General features: G+C 42.2%; 1 protein-coding gene across 8 annotated transcripts in view; it reads left to right on the top strand.

Moving 5' to 3' along the window:
- CTC1 (conserved telomere maintenance component 1) overlaps positions 1-12,970 on the top strand; it is a 125,319-nt gene extending 112,349 nt beyond the window's left edge. For 5 of the 8 annotated variants that reach the window (XM_086786188.1, XM_086786180.1, XM_086786186.1 and 2 more), the window contains 3 exons: positions 10,672-10,979; positions 11,182-11,995; positions 12,124-12,970. In XM_086786188.1, coding sequence (XP_086642314.1) covers positions 10,672-10,731 — 60 coding nt within the window. In that variant the 3' untranslated portion in view covers positions 10,732-10,979; positions 11,182-11,995; positions 12,124-12,970. The remainder of the gene's footprint in view (positions 1-10,671; positions 10,980-11,181; positions 11,996-12,123) is intronic. The other 3 variants (XM_086786181.1, XM_086786182.1, XM_086786187.1) reach the window with 3 other exon arrangements.
- The last annotated feature ends 7,493 nt before the right edge of the window (positions 12,971-20,463 follow it).

Consider the following 20,463-nt stretch of genomic DNA (forward strand, 5'->3'; position numbering starts at 1 on the left):
TCTTGTCAGAAGGTTGCTCAACCATATTGAAGTCTACTCCCACTATCCAATGATCAACCTGGGTAATGACATTTGTGTCCTAAAAAGCCACCCTTTCACCTCTAACATTAGGTGCATAGATATTCAGGATTCCCAATTTCTGACCCTCATGCATGATCAAGATCCACTGCACTCTAGCAGGGATGATAACACCGTGCCCAATAACATGAGGCATAACAGATGCTGCCACTTAAATACAAACACCCCCTCTAGTCCCAACAGCCGAGGACCAGAAGGTGTGGCCAGAAAGCATCTTACCAGTTTTGCCACACTGAGATCTATCCAATTTGTAACAGCAGGGTGAAGCTGGTCCTTCAGAAGGCGCTTCCTACCACGGGTGGGAAGCCCTCTAAGGCCCTGAACATTCCATGAGACGATTCTCATGGAAGAGAAGAGGGTTTGACCCCCGATCTAAGAAGAGGATGGGCAGCCTGAGGACGCCTCTCATAATGCTGGAGGACAGGATAATCCATGGGGCAAAGTCCACTAACATGCCCTTGTCCGGGGCCTTGCACAGTACCTGTATATGTACGAGAAACCTGTGCGCCTTGCGGGGCATCAAGGGCAATGGCATCATGCTGAAAATCCTGCAGTACATGAACCCCCACTGCGCTGAGCATCCTGCATATCGCCCCCTCCAAGTAAAGAGGACTCAACAAAATCATCCTGATCTGATGTATCATCTGCTTGAAAAGAAGCATGAGCTGATACATCCCTCTGCCCAGAAACATCATCTATCTGAGGTACAAGATCCAAGGAGGTCTTCCCATCAATCACACCAGGGGGACGGGCGTGAGAGACAGCTGGCCACACCTGGCGGACTGTAGGACGGGAAGGATCCAAGGGAGGTGACGCCTGAGAGGCCTCCTGCGACCCTGAGCCCGAGGGCAATCTCGAGCAAAGAGACCCTGTTGGTGACAAACCCGGCACTGATCGGGTTTACTTGCAATCTCCATACGTTGCTTCAAAAGACCACTAGGGCCCGGAAGCAAAACATAGTCCTCAAAAAGCTCACAGTCACGGGCAAGAACCATGATCCTAGGGACAGCATCCGCGGAGGCAGTGACCACTTGGGCAGAAGATGTTGGCAAAGCGTGGAGAGGGGGGCACTTGAAGAACCACCCCAAAGGCGGATCCGATGGCCTCTAGCATAGGCCAATATGCGCGAGGAAGACGTGGGAATCTGAGAGTAATCGGGAAACGGTTCCGGTCTTCCTCAACAGGGTCAAAATAGCTGGAGTAGGGAAGAAAAAAAACCTTCCTCGGGCCCAACGGCAAAGGGCTGCCCTTCAAAACCTCTAAGGCTATGTCCTCGGAATCAAAATCCACCTGGAAGAAACCTCTTCCAAGCAACCTGACATCTCGAAAGTGTGGAGCGAGGTCGGAAGGCAGAGCCTCTAGGACCCAATCCCGAGCCTGGAGATGGGAAGGGTGAGATCGAAAGATTCTGGCAATGAGGGTCGTTTTGGAGTCTTTCTCGTTTTTGGCGAAGAGGACCGCGAGCTTGGCTTTGGAAAAAACAATGGTTCGCCCGGCCGAGGGAGAATGATTAGCCATGATGCTAATCGAAGAAGAAGGCCGACTTGAACCCGGATGAGGAGCAATCCGAACCGAAAGGCATGCTTCTCATTGGGTTGATACCATCCCTCTAGCATCCCTCCACTCCCACTCACCGGGGTCCCAATGCAAATACCTATAATAGGGAATCCACTGTACAATCAAAGGCTCCAAGCATTTATGATCATCCCTGGGGGGGGGGGGGGGGGGGGGTGGGGGTGGATCAATATAAAAGTGCTTCTTTGCTCTACATAGAACTTTCACAAGATGCACCTAGTGATATTTTGCATGTCACATTTCTCCAAATAACATCCATCCTGCTCAAAGAAAAAGATCGGTGCGCCATCCTCCCCCGGCATGGGGAGGCCCATAACCTGTAAAGGTGCACTTGTCTTTGAGAAGACTTCCAACAACCACGAGTGATGAAACCCTTCCAAGAAGGTCCATGTGATCCAATGGTTGGGCGTGGCAGCATCAATCTGCACAATCCTCCGACCAGCACCCTTGAGATGCTGAATAAGCATCACTCTGTGATCCTCCGTGAGGCTTTTAAGCCTCTCCTAATCCAGCACTATGGGAAAGAGCGTCTCCCAGCCAGCCCACTAAGAGGTCTACCATACTCATCCAAGATCAAGTCATTCCACATAATTGGCTGTCTGTTAGCCTCCTTGGCTGACAGTGGAGGTATGCGAATCAGAAACCTCCTCATACAATTCCAATCTTCCCCATATTTTAAAGTCTGTGTGGTTGTCTGCATAAAGAGATTCTGTCAAAGAAATAGCATGGTATTTAAACATTCATGGAAGGTTGAATGGGCCCTAAGTGGGAGGCATTCATAAGTATCACATGGGGAAAGCTCTTATTTGGGTACTTGGAGTGCTTCTGCAAGTAGTACCTGTGCATATTGATACATGGACAAGAGCTTTGTTTTGAAAAGAATTTGCCATGTTAAGGCCCTTCTTTTGGGGTTTTTAAAAGTATGTGACTAGGTGGGCTTGTAAGATTTGGAGTCACATAAAAAGCTTTCAAGACACCGTCCCCTCCTTCCCCGTTCGTTTCATGCACATAGATATACATCCCTTTCATACATGTTTCAAGATCATGAACTTACTTTTACCAAGGTTGACATTCAAATCCTAAAAGGCTTCTTTTGAGTATGAACAGAACAACACAAAACTATGGCTCAAGGCGAGTGCACAACCAATCTAGGATTTGATGCAAGGTAATTATGGCCATGAGAGACACTCGTGTATTGGATGGCACTGCGCTGGAGATTGCCCGCAGTTGGTTCATATTTGGTCCATTAGAGATGGCACTGCATTGGAGATTGCGTGTAGTTGGTCAATTTTTACTCTATTGGATGACACTGCACTGGAGGCTAGCTGTAGTTTGTCCATGGGATAGTGCTATGCTTGAGATTGCTCATACTTGTGTCCATTGGATGGCAATAGATAGAGATTCCCCATAGTTGGTCTAATGCACACCCGATTGTTTTACTAGATTCCCATGTTGAAGGTTACAGACACAATCGAGATGACTACTGTATGAATCCAAGATATTGGTGTTCATGCTTTGGAAGATGGGAGATTGTCTAGTTAAAATGCATTTGCATTATGCATGTTTGCCTAGAAATGACTTGCACTTGTGAATTTGTTTTCCGATGTAGACATTGCCTAGCTTTTAATGCTTGTGTATGTCCACGGGCTTGGATATAAGACATTTTTTCATAATGGAAACACACAATCTCCCTTTGTGCTATGAGAGCTCTTGCTTTGTCTTGTGTGAGAGAGAGAGAGTGTGTACTCTAGTGCATGTTCCTCTTCTATGCATGTATGTGGGAGAATGAGAAGAAGATTGTCTTGCATTGTGGTGTGAGCAACTCCGTGGTGACAGCGTGGAGGTGGAGATTGGAGAAGTGGAGCTTCCAAAAGCGAGTTTGGAGAGCCTTAAGGGACGTGAGCTTGAAGCATGGTAAGAACCCAACGATAGTTGTTGTCTATTGCTTCTTCCAATTGTGGATGTGTGGAGTTCCGTGTTGGGAGGTGTGGTAGTCTATAACATTTTTGGCGCCGTTGTCGGGGAAACAACTATTGTTTCTTCCATCCTCTTAGAGCTCCAGCTCTCATTATGCAAGATTCACTATTGCCTTCGCATTCTGAAGGTGCATTGTGAAAAACTGTGTAGATAAGGTTTGTGTGGAAGAGAAGAAATTAGAGTAGTTGAGAAAAATTGTGTGTTTGGAAGTGTGGTTGAGTACTTGGTATCACCTAGAGGAAAGCTACACTAAGATTTCCTTTCAATTTTGCTGTTCTCGTCACCGATTTCGCTACCATGAGCTAGCAGTGGTGACATCCTTTGTTTTGTTTTTTCCAAAAAATCATGAAAATTATAAAAACAAGGAGTCATTGGTTGTGTTGATGACTTGCATTGCATTCCAATTGCTAGGCATAACCTTTTTGAATCTCTAGTTCAATCAAAATATCATTTTGTTGACTTGACTATTAAAGTGCAAGAATGCATTTCAGGGCGTAAAACATAGTTCATGACGTGAAACACTATTCGCCATCAGCGTCGGAAATTTCGGGATTACCTTACTAAAGTTAAGGCGTCTTATCTTGACACGTCTGACACAAAGAAACATAAAATCTTATCTCGTGAAAGAGGAGCAAAACTGTTCATGGCGTGAACCATATTCTAGCTCATGCCGTGAAACACAAACTGCTACTTCACGATGTGAACTGTAGTCTGTTATCTCACGGAGGCTTGCTAGTTCACGGATTAAGGATTGTCAGACCAGAGTTAAGAGAGGACCATATTTGCACTATAGGAGTCTCCATGATTCGGATTAATGCAATTCTAAACCAAAATTTCGAAGTGTGAAACAAACACAGTTCACGACGTGAAACATATCACGACGTGAACTGTAGTCTGTTGTTTCACGGAGATTTGCCAATTCATGAGACGAGAAGATTCTGTTCGATAGAAAACCAAGCGTAACGGTTAGAGTAATGATTTAGCTTGTTGAATCATATTCTCATGCACTTGAGGTCATGGAAACTCATTGGAGACGACCTTGCTCCGGATGATAGTGCATCAAATCACCCAAGTTCTTCCTACCAAAGAAGTGTTGGTTTAGGCCGCTCGGCGAGCACTCAATTGAGTGTTGCAGGTTGGAGAAATCTGACCACCGTAGAAACCAATACTGAAGAATCCATGGAAGAAGGGCTAAAATTCTCTGGCGTTGGAGAAGAAAAACTAGCTTCTCCTGCGAAGTCCAGCGGAATCTTTGATATGACCAGGGGATTTTTTGGTCTCTAGCACGGCACGAAAGATGAAGCGCAATCTGCGGATACAGACTCGTCAACAATTGCATGACACGGTCTAAGATCGGACTTACCAACCAAAACAGTCCTAACTTCTAGCCCCAGGAACACTAACAGAGTGAGGATTAGTGGAATGACTCCTAGGATTAAGAGAGACAAGGAAAATGCTGCCCAGACGGCATGGGAGGAAGTGGATATTGACATGAAACTGGCTGAAGTTGAGCACCAATTGCGACTATTAGGCTTAAAAAGGCAAAAGCTCGATCTTTGTTGACTGCAGAGGTGCCCTCTCCTCAGAGAGATGTGGCACGGCAGAAAGTTTGGGAGTGCATGCCCAGGCTCATTACAGATGCTGTGTTCTTCCCTGGATGCCCCTTTCTCGAAGGATGAATTCCTTCACGCACTGCATGCTCTTTCCAGTGGTTCATGCCCAGGGGATGATGGTCTTTCTCCCGCCTTCTTTATTCTTTTTTGGGATCATATTGGAGATGCTATCATTGTTGCCCTTCAGGAAATGTGGTTGTCGGGTATGATGCTTCCATACCTCACAGAGGGGCTGATTCACCTGATCCCCAAGAGTGGGGACAAGATTGACATCAAGCAATGGAGGCCCATCACCCTCCTTGGATCTGCATATAAAATCTTAGCTAAAGCCTTGAGTATAAGGTTGCAGCCGATTCTCCAAAGGACTATCCATGATACCCAGAACGGTTTCCTCCAAGGAAGGAGTATATTTGATAACATTTTTTCTTTCTGGGAAGCTATGGAGTGGGCAAAGTCTAGTCAGCAGCCTCTTGCCATTCTTTTGCTTCATTTTGAAAAAGCTTATGACAGAGTGGATTGGGATTTTTTGGAGGGCAATATGGCACACATGGGGTTTTCCCAAAACTGGATCAGAGGGGTGTCTTGCCTATACAGGGAGGCTCATAGCACTGTTTTAGCCTGAGGGGGGCGTGGTGAGCGTTTTCAGATTTCCCGTTCAGTGAGGCAGGACTGTCCCCTCGCCCCTTTACTGTACCTCATTGTAGCTGAGGCTATGAGCAAGTTTCTTCGGGCTGCCCCTGGTGTTGTGGGTCTCAGGCTGCCTTTATGCACGGAGGAAGAGTTTTTGGACTCTGAGTTAGCGGCGTTGTTCCTTGAGGCTTCACATGCTTGTTTATGTTCTTTCCGGACAGCCTTGGAGGCCTTTTGTTTGGCAGCAGGAGCTACTATCAATTGGCATAAGTAAGTTGGTTTTTGGATCAGTGATTCTCCTCTTGTAGATTGGGGTATAGATGTTGGTTTTACTTGGATTGAGAGAGGATGCTCTGCCAGATACCTTGGTTGTCAGGTGGGCGTTGACATCTCCCCTGCACAACAGTTTGCTCCAGTGCTCTTAAGCATTAAAAGCAAACTTCATCACTAGAGTAGGAGGAAGCTCGACTTGGCCTCTAGAGCTTTGGTGGTTAACCAAGTTTTGCTAGCCACGACTTGGTTTATCGCTTCATGCTGGATTTTTCAGCATTGGCCAGGTTCGTCGCCTTATTCGGAACTTTCTTTGGTCAGGGCTTGATGGAAATGCACACACCAAGGCTAGAGTTGCTTGGGAAACCATTATCAGGCCTAAGCAGGAAGGGGGATTGAATATCATTGACCCTGAGGTGCAATGTAAGGCTTTGCTTTGTAAGCTGGTTGTTAGGGGCTTTCTTCCAAGCACTGAGCCGTGGAAGGACTTTCTCATGCAGCAGATCACGAAGTGTGTCCCTGTTCGCGGAGGTGATTGGACTCTCAGCTCACGCTTTATTTTTTCGGATGCAGTTCACTGCTCCCCTTCATCCCCCCTGGTTAGGTCCCTCCTACGGGCTTGGGACTGCCTGAGGAGTTTTTTGGTACACATCCCCCCGCGTTTAGCGGAGGAAGTTAACCGGCAGCCCATTCTGTGGAATGATTTGATCTTAGATGTGCATGGTAGGGCTCTTGGGGCAGCTATGCATATTCTTTGGGTTGGCTGGGAGACCCTATGCCCCATAGTGTTCGCGCAGCATTTGAGAGGCTCTAGCCGGAGGATTGCACAGATTGATGCAGCCATTCCCAACCACTGGATTACTGGATCTTTCTTGGAAGGCCGTCATCATTCTTGGTTTGGGGTTTTTTCTGGGACAGGTGTTCCTCTTCAGGTTATGGGTCTCCCCTTGCCTAGGGAGGATGATGTACTGGTCTTTTTTTATGTACAGGATGGATGGATGCTGGAGAGATGTGACGTGCAAGACCTTATTGAGAGTCCCCAGATTCGTCCAGTCAGAGTTGTTGCAGGTCAGGGAAGCACGTCTTTGTTGACCCCCCCCCCACCCCCTCTCCCGGCGGGATGATCACAGAGAGTGTTAGCCTTTGGTTGTATGGTGGCTGCCCTATCAAACATTTGCATTGGGACCCCGGTGAGTGGGAGTGGAAGGATTCTTGTAACCCTTTGAAAAGCATGCCTTTTTTCAGTTATACGGTGCGGAATGCCAGACATCTTATCTTTGGACACATTCAGAGTGTCCCTACTCTTAGACCCCATTGGGAATCTTACGGCATTTCGACTGACATTCAGAGGGTTTTTTGGCGGAGACTGTGGCATTCTTATAGGAAGCCACAGATTTCCTCCTTTATCTGGGCCACCTTCCATGAGGTCCCAATGGCAAAGAATGAAAGAAATAGGAAGCCCATCCGCCCCCGTGCAGTTGCCCTTGGGTAATGCCTTCACCGCCTCCGCCGGCTCCTCTAAAGTGAAAGGGGTCAATAAGAAAGACTGAAGGGAGGGGGAACCACCTCTCTCATGTGCCTCCAGACTCTCGTGCGCATCCATCACTTGGGGAGATAATGGGGCACCAGTGAGAAGAGATCGGAAGAAATCCGTGGTGATGGCTCTTACATGCGGGGGATCAGAAACAATATTTTCATCTTGGCCAGGCAGCCTGCGAATACCATCTCTCTTCCTGTGGGGGCTAGCTATCTCAAAGAAGTCTCTAGTAACTCTATCACTGGCTTGAGTCAAGAATGAAGCCCTAGCATGGTATCTATACTCCACCCTCCTCTCCTCAATGGACCGAATCCCCGTGCGGGCAACAGACTCCCAATCCACAGGTTGTCTGGGGAACTCTCCGATGATGCCTGTAGTCCTCTGAGCAACCTGCCAACCTGTTCTTGCATCCATAGGATGCCTTATGGGATCCTCCTGTGCCCTGCTCATGCCCCAAGTCTTTTATTTATCTGCTGCCTTTCAGAGGATGAGCATGTCCATGTGCATGCACATGACATTATCATAATGCAATCATTGTTATGTTGTGCAATCTCTCTTTATTGCTGGAGATACTTGATCTAAGGAGAGGGCAACAATTCAACTGATCAGCATACATGGATCTACCTGATATACATTTTCCAGTATTTTCTACTCAGTATCATCTCGGAGTCTTGCAGTTTTGTTCTTATAACTGTAGGACAATCAGTTTATTGTACTTTTTAGTCTTGTTCTCTTTGATGAGACACCAACTTCAGATGTACTCTCAGTTTTGGTCTCATAGGCCACTATGGCCTCTTAGAGACGTTAATATATCATTTCATTTCATTTCATTTCTCCCTCTTACTCCCTCTATTTCTCTTTGAGCACCATCGCCATGGCGCGAACCTCCATCTCCATCTCTGTTTGCACAAGATCTGCTCCTACACTCACATCATGGATATCTTCCATCCACCATAGCATGAGCTTTGATCTTGTGAATACCAACATGGTGTCAAAGCCTTGATCCATGATTATTACCATTAGCAAAAACCTTGTTTTCCTTCTTTGCTTAAACACCCTCTGTCAATGTTTTGCTTCATTCTTTCTCTAGAGAGTATCACTCTTTGAGTTGTTTAGTGCATTTTGAAGCTTACACAGAGCTCTATCATCATCTCAAGGGACTCAGCCCAACTTGAAGCAGAGGCGGCGAAAAACACAGCACAAATCAGCTCAAAAACGTAGCTCAAATATGAAGAAATTAGGGGCTACTGGTAAAATTGATCAAATTTCTTTTAGGGCCTTCTAATTGGTCATACAAGCTATCCATAGCTCAAGTTTGAAGGCAAACCATCAAGTGGCTGATGAGAACCAAGCAGATGATCAGTTTCAGGCCTCCTTCACTAATCAGGTGATTTATCCTAATTACCTTGAGTTTTTTGGAGTTCTCAGGTTCCAAATCATTAGTTTGTGAGGTGCTATTCCCATATATATCCTCATTTACCCCCTTGATTTGATGCTTCGATTGCTTCCTCCAAACTACCCCACATTTTGGCCTATGCTTTTAAGGGGGTGCATTGCATAATCATCATTTTTGGTGTCATTAAGCTCTTAATCTCTACTTTCAAAGGATTAGACACTGCCCTCCTGAGCATAACGAGAGGGTAAGACCTTTCTCGATATGAAGAATGCCATCCAACAAGGGTAAATCCAAAGCCAAAAAAAGGCTGTATTACAATCACTGTCCGTGAGCATAATAGAGGGTAAGACCTTCCTTGATATCAAGAATGCCATCCAAGGATAAATCCAAAGCCAAAAAAGGCTGCATTATTATCATTATGCCCATGCTATGGGGCTTACAGAGTTCTTAGGCTTCAATATGCACCTCCACCGTGAAGGAATAAGTAGTGAAGAGGAGTACTTGCCAAGAAAAGAAGAGTCGGGTGGCATGGGCATTGAAAGCAAAGTCATCTTGACCTTGGCCACGAAATCCAAGGAGGAGTCCAAGACAAAGGACATCGAGAAGGAATCTACTTCAACAAATGAAGACAAAGCCCTCACTATCATGGCAAATCTCTCTTATTAACGAGGAAGATTATGATTGGGCTTTCTAGTCCTTTTTTTATTGGTCATGGATTCTTTGCTCGGGAAGTCCTCCAAAATCTGAATATTTTGTAGTCATGGGTTCTCTGCCTGGGAAGTCTTCCAAAATCTGAATATTTTGGATGTTTTTTTGTAAGCCTTGTTTCTGTAAAAGGCTTGGTTCCTTTTTATCTTACTTTCCCTAGCCCAAATCATCATATTGAAGGTCTCTTTCTTAGATGACACTCCTTTACTCTGAAGGGAGTTTTTGTTGGATATTTCAGAGTCTAGTAAGTGTCAAGTAGTGTGAACAGCCTCTTATTAAGAGAACACAAGATAGGACCTTGGTGCCTATATAAAGCATTGTGGACGATAGAACGGTTGCCATGGAGTCCTCCTTCAAGGGTGAAGACTAGAGAGCCGAATTTCGCCAAATGAACAATAACCTACACGTGAAAACCCTCAAGGGGTGAAAGGGCGGAAGAAGCCGGGCAAAAGCATGGGAGGGCGACGTGAGGAGGAGGGCTAGCGGAGGATAGAGGAAAGGGCTGAGGTGGAGAAGATGGGGAGGAAATGGCTAAAGGAAGACGGGGAGCAGCGAGGACTTGGCTAAAGGAAGGCCGCAAAAGGCTGAATGGGGTTTGATTTGCAGATTGGGGAGCAAGACAGAAAGAAAGATATATTAAATGTCTACTAAAGACCCAATGGCCTATGAGACCAAAGTGATACAATAATGTCCATGGCATATGTCACCATGGAGTGGAAAATAAAATAGAAACAAAACAAAACTATCTCACTGGAGTGATACAAAACTGTCCATGGAAATCTCATCATTGAATACTAGACACGAGAGCAGCATCAGCCCCCAATAGAGAGAGAGAGAGAGAGAGAGAGAGAGAGAGAGAGAGACTTAAACAAAAGAGCTGCCAGCAGATGATGGCTCAGGATTGGCTTATTGTTGGGCAAGAGATGAAACAGCAGCAGGCTTGTTAAATTTACCTTTACACAGTGGACAGCATCCTGCCCGTAACTCCAAGGCATCTGAGAATATTCATGTGATTAGGCAATTGAATGCCCTTGTAAGAAAGTATGGGAAGATTCTATTGCACAGTATCAATCACCAACTAGACTTCTCAAGTGATAGTATGGTGGTTCAAGGCGGAGAAGATGAAAATTTAAATTTTGAGGAGAAAAAATTGATGTATGCCATCGTTAGAAGAGCCTGCCATGCAGGTCCACTGGTACGTGTACCCCGAGTGGATTCTCTTTGTCCTTCTATATCTCCATTACCAGACAGGAATTAATGCTATGCTTTGAATATTATATCAAGTGTTGATGTTGGCCATACTTCTTAGCTTTGAGAAAATTATGACAAGCTTTGGGTTGCCCGACATGGACAGAAAATTGGAAACTTTTGACGATATCTACCTTACACTTTTACAGGATATTGTTGCTGAACACTGGCTATCTGAAGGTCCTAAAAATCAGCTTTGTGGAGCTCAATGGAATGAGTCAAACAGTGGGCAAAATAAGGATGCTCAATGGCCTAGGCTTTTGGCTAGAAAAGTTCAGGTCATCAACTATGAAAGACATTTGACTGCAATTAGTGAGGACCTTGTGGACACGATAAGATTACTTGAGGACAGCACTACGTAGGTCAACATGTCTCAAATCAACCACGGGCTCTGTAGGTCTACTCACAGCAGTGACTGACAAGGTTCAATTGTCTCATGGAAGGTCAGAAAATTGATTTGGAATTTGTAGATTGCATATGCTGTCTCTTGAGGGTTTAGAGCAGTAGCTTGAAAAGTTGGAACTCTCCGGTATGAGAGTTGCACCCACGATTGGGCTATTCTCTTGTTCTCAGAGGGTCTGATCCACTTGATTCCTAAGGAGGGTGGTGACAGATTGGAGATTCGGCACTAGAGAACCATCACAGATGAATATTGGAGTGTCTGGCTCATGGCAATTTTGCTATTTCATTTACATGGGCTTTGCTGCGAAAAGGTGATTTGTCGATTAGTAACCTGCTCATCGGTATGAGAGCTGTCTCTTGAGAGTTTAGAGCAGTCTCTTGAAAAGTTGGAACTCTCCGGTATGAGAGTTGCACCCACGATTGGGCTATTCTCTTTTTCTCACTGACAGCTCCAGAAGAAGCCTGAGCAAAAATGAAATGGTGAAACTCTCAGATGAATACTGGAGTGTCTGGATCATGGCAATTTTGCTATTCCACTTACATGGGCTTTGCTGCAAGAAGGTGAATTGTCTATTAGTAGTCTGCTCAAAATTAACCCGTAAAAACAGCATTACTACCTCATGTTTTTCATGATTTGCATATGTAGCACATTCTGCCTGTTATTGATGCTAAATTTTATTTTTTTGCAGGTGATCTCATCTCTAGTCACTGAATCTCTTTTAAAGACGGTGTGCCAAGTAGAGCCCTTGGAGGATAGGGAAACTCTCTTGTAGTCCTCCAGATGCACGGGTTTTCTCTTTTTTGGGGTGTCTTGGGGGGTGAGTGGGGGGCGGTTTGTTTGGTTTTTGAACAACTATCATCCATGTCAAATGGCTTGCCGAATCCTATCTTTGTGCTTGTTCAAGGATTGGCAGTAGGGTGGATCATTCCGTTACAAGTCGAAGAATAAAAGGCTATGACATAAGCTTGTTTAGAAAAGATCCGGATGAAGGGCCCTTCTTTGAGATGGCGCCTTATCATAAGCTACAAGGACCAAGAATTGTAAGGTTTGCCTGGCTGTATTTCCCAAGGTGCAGAATGAAGAGAAGCCTTCATAGTTTAGTAGCTGAACACCATGTCAGATAAGAGAAATCACCACTTAAACTTCTGCCTTTAAAGCAAAGGGATATAACATCCTTTTCTCTTGAACCACTTACTTTGCCGTGGTGAGAGCCAGAGAAGACTACTGAATATTTTCTCTTGTACAGTTTTTCCTGCATTTTTGCAATTTATCGAAATTGCTATCGGCACAAAACTTGTGCCATGGTCTGAGAGTTTTTCTGGAGAACTGACATATGGCATGCTATGAGAGAGAGCTATATGAACGTATGCAAAATATCAAAAGGACCAGAAGTGTTGCAAGGTATCCATGAAAAACTGTAGCATGTGATATGACACATGGCCTAATGAAGGAAAGAAGTTTCCCGAGGATCTATGAGAACAAAAGGTGTTACAATGTATCCATGGAGACTATTTTCATATTAATCTTTTTCTTTTAGAATTTGTTCCCTTCTTCTTTTCTTTGCCTTTCCTCTTTTATTTGCTTGTAGTAGTTCCCTTCTTCTTTTCTTTTAGAATTTGTTCCCTTCTTCTTTTCTTTGCCTTTCCTCTTTTATTTGCTTGTAGTAGTTCTCTGCACGTTAGTATAAAGGTTCTAGTATAAAGGTTGAAATGTATGGTCATTTGTAAAAGGTGAAGTCAATGGTCAAAAGGTTGCACATGGAAAGTGCAAGGTTATACATGTAGTATGTAGTGTGGGTTTTTATTGAGACGTGGATGGCACAAGGGTGCACACAGCTTGTGATTTGGGAGTTCCATGAGGGCTATAAATTGAGATACTCCTAACGTTCATTAGAGTAAGATTAGCAATGTAATTAGTCTCTTGATTAAGCATATTATTGTTGTTAATGAATGTGATTTTGTGGTCTTAATCATGGTATTAATCATTATCTTTGAGGTTACATAGATTCTCATTTGTAACATGGTATCAGAGCATAGGTGTTAGGAGGCTATGTGTTTAAAAGATAATTAGAGTCACTACAGTTGGTTCTTATAAAGTAATTAGTATATTGATAAGCCATCATCGAGCTACAGAGCAAGGTCGTGAAGAGTCTATAGAACCAAGTAGCATAGCTAAGTAGTAGCAAAGGGCACACCCAAACAACGAGAGTTGAGCACAAAGATTGTGGCCGCAACAGTACTCTGTTCCACCTTACAGTTGCTGATTACAACTTGTAGATGGATATATCACCAATATAGAGGGGGAGCTGTGAAGGCTTGAAGAGGAGAGCTCATCGCCATCGTTATGTGCAAAAGTCATGACACGCAACAGTAGCAAAAGACAATCATATCCAAGCAGTAAATGGTTAGCACATCATCATTGGTTTTAGAGCAGTAAAAAAGCTTGTCTTAGAACATTAAGTAGTTCTTATGCGCAATGGTTAGTAGGAGAAAGAAGCTTGCCTCGTCTCCGCCTTGCAGTAGTACCAGCTCCACAGGAGCTCCATTGGAGTGTATTCTTTTTAGCAAATAGAGAGAGAGAGAGAGAGAGAGAGAGAGGGGGGGGGGAGGGAGGGAGGGGTGGCTATCGTTGCCACTTGCACAACAGTGATAGGCTTATCTTCACAAACTTAAGCTTTCTTTTTAATATAACCCTAAGCGTTATCCCTTCGATTAAAAATCATTGGTGTGAAGAGACTTGGATAAGAGGTGTTCACATGCATGAAAAGTGAAGAGCATCATAAGCGTTTAAGCATAATCAAGTTACATTTTTGAGTTTTTTTTGTGTGAACGAGCAACCACTAACCTTGTAAGTCTCAAGTATTAAGACTCCCATGGTATTCTTGCACTAGTCATAATGAGCACAACACATTCATCATGGATAAATTTAGCGATTCCCCTTGCTCTACACATGTTTCACCCTCACACATTGCTTTTTACAACGCGGGGGAGAGGGAGGTCTAGAAAAGAGAACTACTTACAAGCAAATAAAAGATGAAAGGCAAAAAAAAAGAAGGGAACAAATTCTAAAAGAAAAAGATTAATATGAAAATAATCTCCATGGATACATTGTAACATCTTTTGTTCTCATAGATCCTCAGGGAACTTCTTTCCTTCATTAGGCCATGTGTCATATCACATGCTATAGTTTTTCATGGATACCTTGTAGCACTTCTGGTCCTTTTGGTCTTTTGAATATGTTCATATAGCGCTCTCTCTCTCTCTCTCTCTCTCTCTCTCTCTCTCATAGCATGCCACATCTCAGCTCTCCAGAAAAACTATGAGACCAAGAGAGAGCAAGACACAAGAGAAAGATGGATAGTTGAATTTTCTTCTATCTCCTTTTTTTCTCTGTAACCACATATCTAAAAAGATAAGAGTACATACTAGAAGGGAAAGTACTCTCCTATAATAACATACAATGGTCGGTCCATAGTGTGAACTCGACTATATGAGCTGGTGCTATAACTATGCCATAACTCTAGTACTCCAAATTGGTTGTCACAAAGCTTGTCATCCATTGACGGTAAATCAACTATAATCTCACCAACCATACCAGTGGCATGAGTGTGGAAGCTATCACCCAAGTGGGTCATCAGCACTACTTGAGCTCGATATCTCAACACTCCTCCTTGAGCTCAACTTCACACGCTACACTTCAAGTAAGCTCCTAAACTCGTAGAGCTTATCTGTATCCAATGTCTTCGTGAAGATGTTAGTCACCTGATTCTTTGTGCTAACGTATACCAGATCTACATCATCTATTAGAATCTTCTTCCTCACAAAGTGATAATGCACCTCAATGCGCTTTGTTTTTGCATAGTATATTGGATTACTAGCCATGTTGTCACAATAAATGACAACTGCTCTATCCATGGGTTCACCCATATCACCAAGTAAGTAGCTTCTAAAACCAAGCTACCTCACAACCACCCTTGTACTCTGCCTCTGTACTCAATAAAGCAACTATTGGCAAGACACCCCAACTATGTAAAGACTTTCATGGTAGTAAAGAAGAGTTTACTTTTGTCCTAGACTTAAGAAGATGTATTGTAGCATATTCACCAATGCCTAGTCTACCAGAAGATAAAAGCCGAAAGGATAAAAATGCTAGGAACATTGTATCTCTCACAAAGTGATAATGCACCTCAATGCACTTTGTTCTTACATGGTATATTGGATTACTGGCCAACTATATGCTAGTCATATTGTCACAATAAATGACAACTGTCTTATCCATTGGTTCACCCATATCACCAAGTAGCTTCTGAAACCAAGCTACCTCACAACCTGCCATAGCAACACCCCTGTACTTTGCCTCTGTACTCAATAAAGCAACTATTGGCAAGACATCTCAACTATGTGAAGACTATTGGCAAGACATCTCAACTATGTGAAGACTTTCATGGTAGTAAAGAAGAGTTTACTTTTGTCCTAGACTTAAGAAGATGTATTTTAGCATATTCACCAATGCCTAGTCTACCAGAAGATAAAAGCCGAAAGGATAAAAATGCTAGGAACATTGTATCTCTCACAAAGTGATAATGCACCTCAATGCACTTTGTTCTTACATGGTATATTGGATTACTAGCCAACTATATGATGCTAGTCATATTGTCACAATAAATGACAACTGCCTTATTCATTGGTTCACCCATATCACCAAGTAGCTTCTGAAACCAAGCTACCTCACAACCTGCCATAGCAACACCCCTATACTTTGTCTCTATACTCAATAAAGCAACTATTGGCAAGACATCTCAACTATGTGAAGACTTTCATGGTAGTAAAGAAGAGTTTACTTTTGTCCTAGACTTAAGAAGATGTATTGTAGCATATTCACCAATGCCTAGTCTACTAGAAGATAAAAGCCAAAAGGATAAAAATACTAGGAATATAGCATCTCCTAGAAATTTCGCATATGAAATGGGAGTGCATAACCATGAACTTTATTACTAGATTGCCTTCAATTAATGCTAGACATAACTCTATGTTAGTGGTGGTAGATCGATTAACAAAGGTCACTCGTTTGATTCGAGTCAAAAACACTTATAGAGATTTTGATGTTACTAAGGTCTTTTTAAAGGAAATATTCAGACTCCTTAGATTTTCCAAAAGGATTGTCATTGATAGAGATGCCAAGTAATCAAAGATATCCTTTGAGAATTTTGTGGAGGAGAGTTTAAAAGATCATGAACTATCTTTATTTGGTAGAGTTAACCTAGAATACATCTCACCATCAAAGCATAGGAACAAGTCCATTCAAGGCACTTTACAAACAAGATTGTGTGACATATTTGAATTGGTCCGATCCATTAATCAAAGTAGAAGTATTGAAGCAGGTGTTAGATGAAATGGATCATTAAATGTAGTCAATAAAGAAACATATCAAAGCTACTCAAGACAGATAAAAGTAATATATCGATCTGAAGTGTATTGTTAGAGAATTTGAATTGTGACATATTTGAATTGGTCCAATCCATTAATCAAAGTAGAAGTATTGAAGCAGGTGTTAGATGAAATGGATCATTAAATGCAGTCAATAAAGAAACATATCAAAGCTACTCAAGACAGATAAAAGTAATATATCAATCTGAAGTGTACTGCTAGAGAAGAAGGTGATATGGTTTTTTCTTCAAGTACGACCTAAGAGGAGTCCTTTTTCCTTGGAAAAGTACCAGAAGCAATCGCCCTGGTATTACGAAACTTATGTAATTACAAAGAAAATCAAAGATCAAGCTTGTGAGCTTCTTCTTCCTCCATACCTAAAGATCCACAATGTCTTTCATGTGCTCATTGAAGAATTATGTACCAGATCCAAGTCATATATTGGATGATGAATAGGTTGTCTTTCCCACTCAAGGCCAAGTGGAATTGGAACCTAAAGTAGTTTTGGACATGAAAGAAAGGCTCCTCAAGAGTATAATCATAAAAGAGTATCTAATTAAATGGAAGTTCCTCTTGATTGTAGATGCTACTTGGAAAAGGAAGAAGATGTAGTAAGAGATTTATCCCTAATTCACAAGATGAAGACATCTTGGATTTTCAAGTGGGGAAAAATGTAAGATCCCTCCCACTTCTGTACATCTAGATCTATACATGTATGTGCAAACCTATTGTATATATTCTAGTGAAAAATAAAAATTTGGTTAATTGTAATAAAAACATTGTGAACATGTGCATAGGTACACATTTTTCACATAATTGTGTACATAGGATACACGTGCATATTTGAACCGAGAGCTTGACTTTGATTAGATGATATGGAATTCTTAAGAATGAAATAAATTATGCCTTATGTGCATAAAATTTATTGGGAATTTTAGAGGCTAATCATGGTAAATTAATGTGTGAAGGATGTGTACATGGTGTGTATTATAGTTGTGAAATTGAGAACCTAGAAATAATAAAGAATTAATAGTCTTATTTGAAACCTAGCCATGTGGACTCATATGTCCATAGTGTATTAATCTAGGACTAGTGAATAATTAATAAGCTGGACATTATTTTGTGCCAAGGTTGGGTTAAAAATATTAAATTTGTCAAGAAGAAATTAAATGGATGTAGTCCTTTTGAAGAAATTCCAAAGGTTAAGTGAAGGTCTTGTAAATTTATTTAATAAACCTTATATATAGTCGAAGAATAAGCGTCAATTTTTAAATTATTAGAATAGTAGGATAAAAGAGATGATATCAAGACTAGAACCATGCTTTGGGGTATGATTTTTTTTGCGAGCTTTCTACTACACACTTTTGTGAAAATTTATAAATTTTGCAAGCTTTATAGTGTTAGCCTATGCTAGTTGTCAAGTTGGAATTTGAGAATGTGTCCAAATGGGGTGATCTAGTGCTCCACACATTGGAATCAGAGCCTACTATCAGTCCAAATGGGGTGATATAGTACTCAAAGCCTATTATTCAACCCTAAACTAACCAAATGGGTAACTCTTGGGAGCCTAATTTGGCTAATCACCATTTGCAGAGCTTAAAATCTTTTGATAAGCCATCAAACAAGGAGGTAGACCATATAAAGGACCACTCTCATGTCAAGCGTTAGCTGCATCCAAGGTTTCCTTCATAGAACGCCCACCAGCTAAGAATGACTACAAGCCACTTTTTCAAGCAGTCACTGAGGGGCTCAACTATCTTCCACATAATGGTTGAGCACCTTAACGATGTCGGATTGCATCGGTCCCAAAAATGTAAAATGTCTATTTTTTAATAAAGATCGCAACCGTGCAGTTCATTTTGACCTTATAGCCCACTAGTCAATGACTTTTTCATACAAATCTACGTCTCAATTAGAGTCCATAAGCAACCCTAAACCCTCCTAAAACAGGTCATCAGACCAAGAAAACAACCCATTTGGGCAACTCTTGAGAGCCTACTTTGGTTGATCACCATTTACAGAGCTTAAAGTCTTTTGACAAGCTGTCAAAACAAGGAGGTAGACCATACAAAGGACCACTCTCATGTCAACAACAAGCATTAGCTACATCTGAGCTTTCCTTCATAGAACGCCTACCAACTAAGAATGACTACATGCCACTTTTTCCAGTAGTCTCACCGAGGGGCTTGACTATCTTCTAGATAATGGTGGAGCATCTTAACAATGTCGGATTGCATCGGTCCAAAAACATAAAATGTATGGTTTTTTTAAAGGATCGCAACTGTCAGTCTGTTTTGCCAATATCCTTCAAGATTACTTGCAATCAAAGCATATGGAATTCAGTCGACGACTTTTACGACACTCTTGTAGACTCCACTCTTGTAGACTAGACTAGTACATGGCCAATAACATGCAACCCACACACCAAAAGTGTCTGGAACTTCTAGCAATTTTATGTTGAATATGATCACTCTAACTTTTTGTTATGGATCAGATCCAAGCACATTCATACGTAATAGGACTCAAATCTACTAAAACATCCCTGATTAACTTCTAGCCTAATTTGATCTCTCCTTATCCGAACCCAAAAAACGAACTGGCCCATGGAGTGGTCACAGCATATCCATACAAGATCCAAGGCTCTGTCCTTATCCTATGTCATTTGATATGTTTTCGAAGGGCCTCAAACAACTTTTGGATCAGGGCCGCATTTGGAGTGCTATCTTACTTACATTCCTATCCTATGGAAATACATTCTTTGTTTGCTTTTTAAATTAACATGCTTCACATACTTTATGCATTTCAACCACCTTAAAATTTAAAAAACCTATAATAATTTCTAAATTCTGCAGAGACTTCAATTGTTGCTCATTCACATGACAAATACATTTGTGTTAGATATCTATATCGGCCAAAACATATGTACCTTGTGCAAACATAGTAGCTTTCACCTTAGGCATGTTTATATCCAAAGTAAACATTCTGACTACTCTTGCACCTTAGGCATGGTTGCAACCAAATGACATTTGTTTTTTTGAACTCCTCAACTTAGTAGTCCTCACGGTTACAGCGTACATACACACCCTACTCAACCATCTACCCAACATAATCCAAATTCTTTGTTATGTTATGCACATGAAGTACATCAACCGAGTGCCTCATCTTGCCATCCTATATAGCCAATGAAATGTTCCCAATATGAGTAATAGGATGAGCCGTGTCATCCCTTGTCTCTACATAACTTGGTTTCTCCAAATTTTTGATATCTCTAAACCACTCACCATGGCAAGTCATATGGTTAGAGCTCGTGAATCCACATACCATACATCATCATCGTTTGTGGATACATCTGCAATCTCCCTGAATTCAACATGTGCTGCATAGCAAATAACTACTCACATTTATCTTCAGCATGCTTGCTTTTAAAGATGCAAAATTGTTTTGTTACAACTTGTCACTTTTCTTCTTCCAGCATTCTGTTGCAAAGTGATCTAATTTACCACAATAAAAACATTCCTTTGATGAACGTGATCCCGATTACTATCTTTGCCAATTGCCTTGGTCTCTCTTGCTCCCCTTCCCTCCTTGAGACTAGCCTCTTT

The sequence above is a fragment of the Cibotium barometz genome, chromosome 49 (genome assembly GCF_041138505.1).
Source record: "Cibotium barometz isolate CiBa-2024 chromosome 49, ASM4113850v1, whole genome shotgun sequence".
Lineage (NCBI taxonomy): Eukaryota > Viridiplantae > Streptophyta > Polypodiopsida > Cyatheales > Cibotiaceae > Cibotium > Cibotium barometz.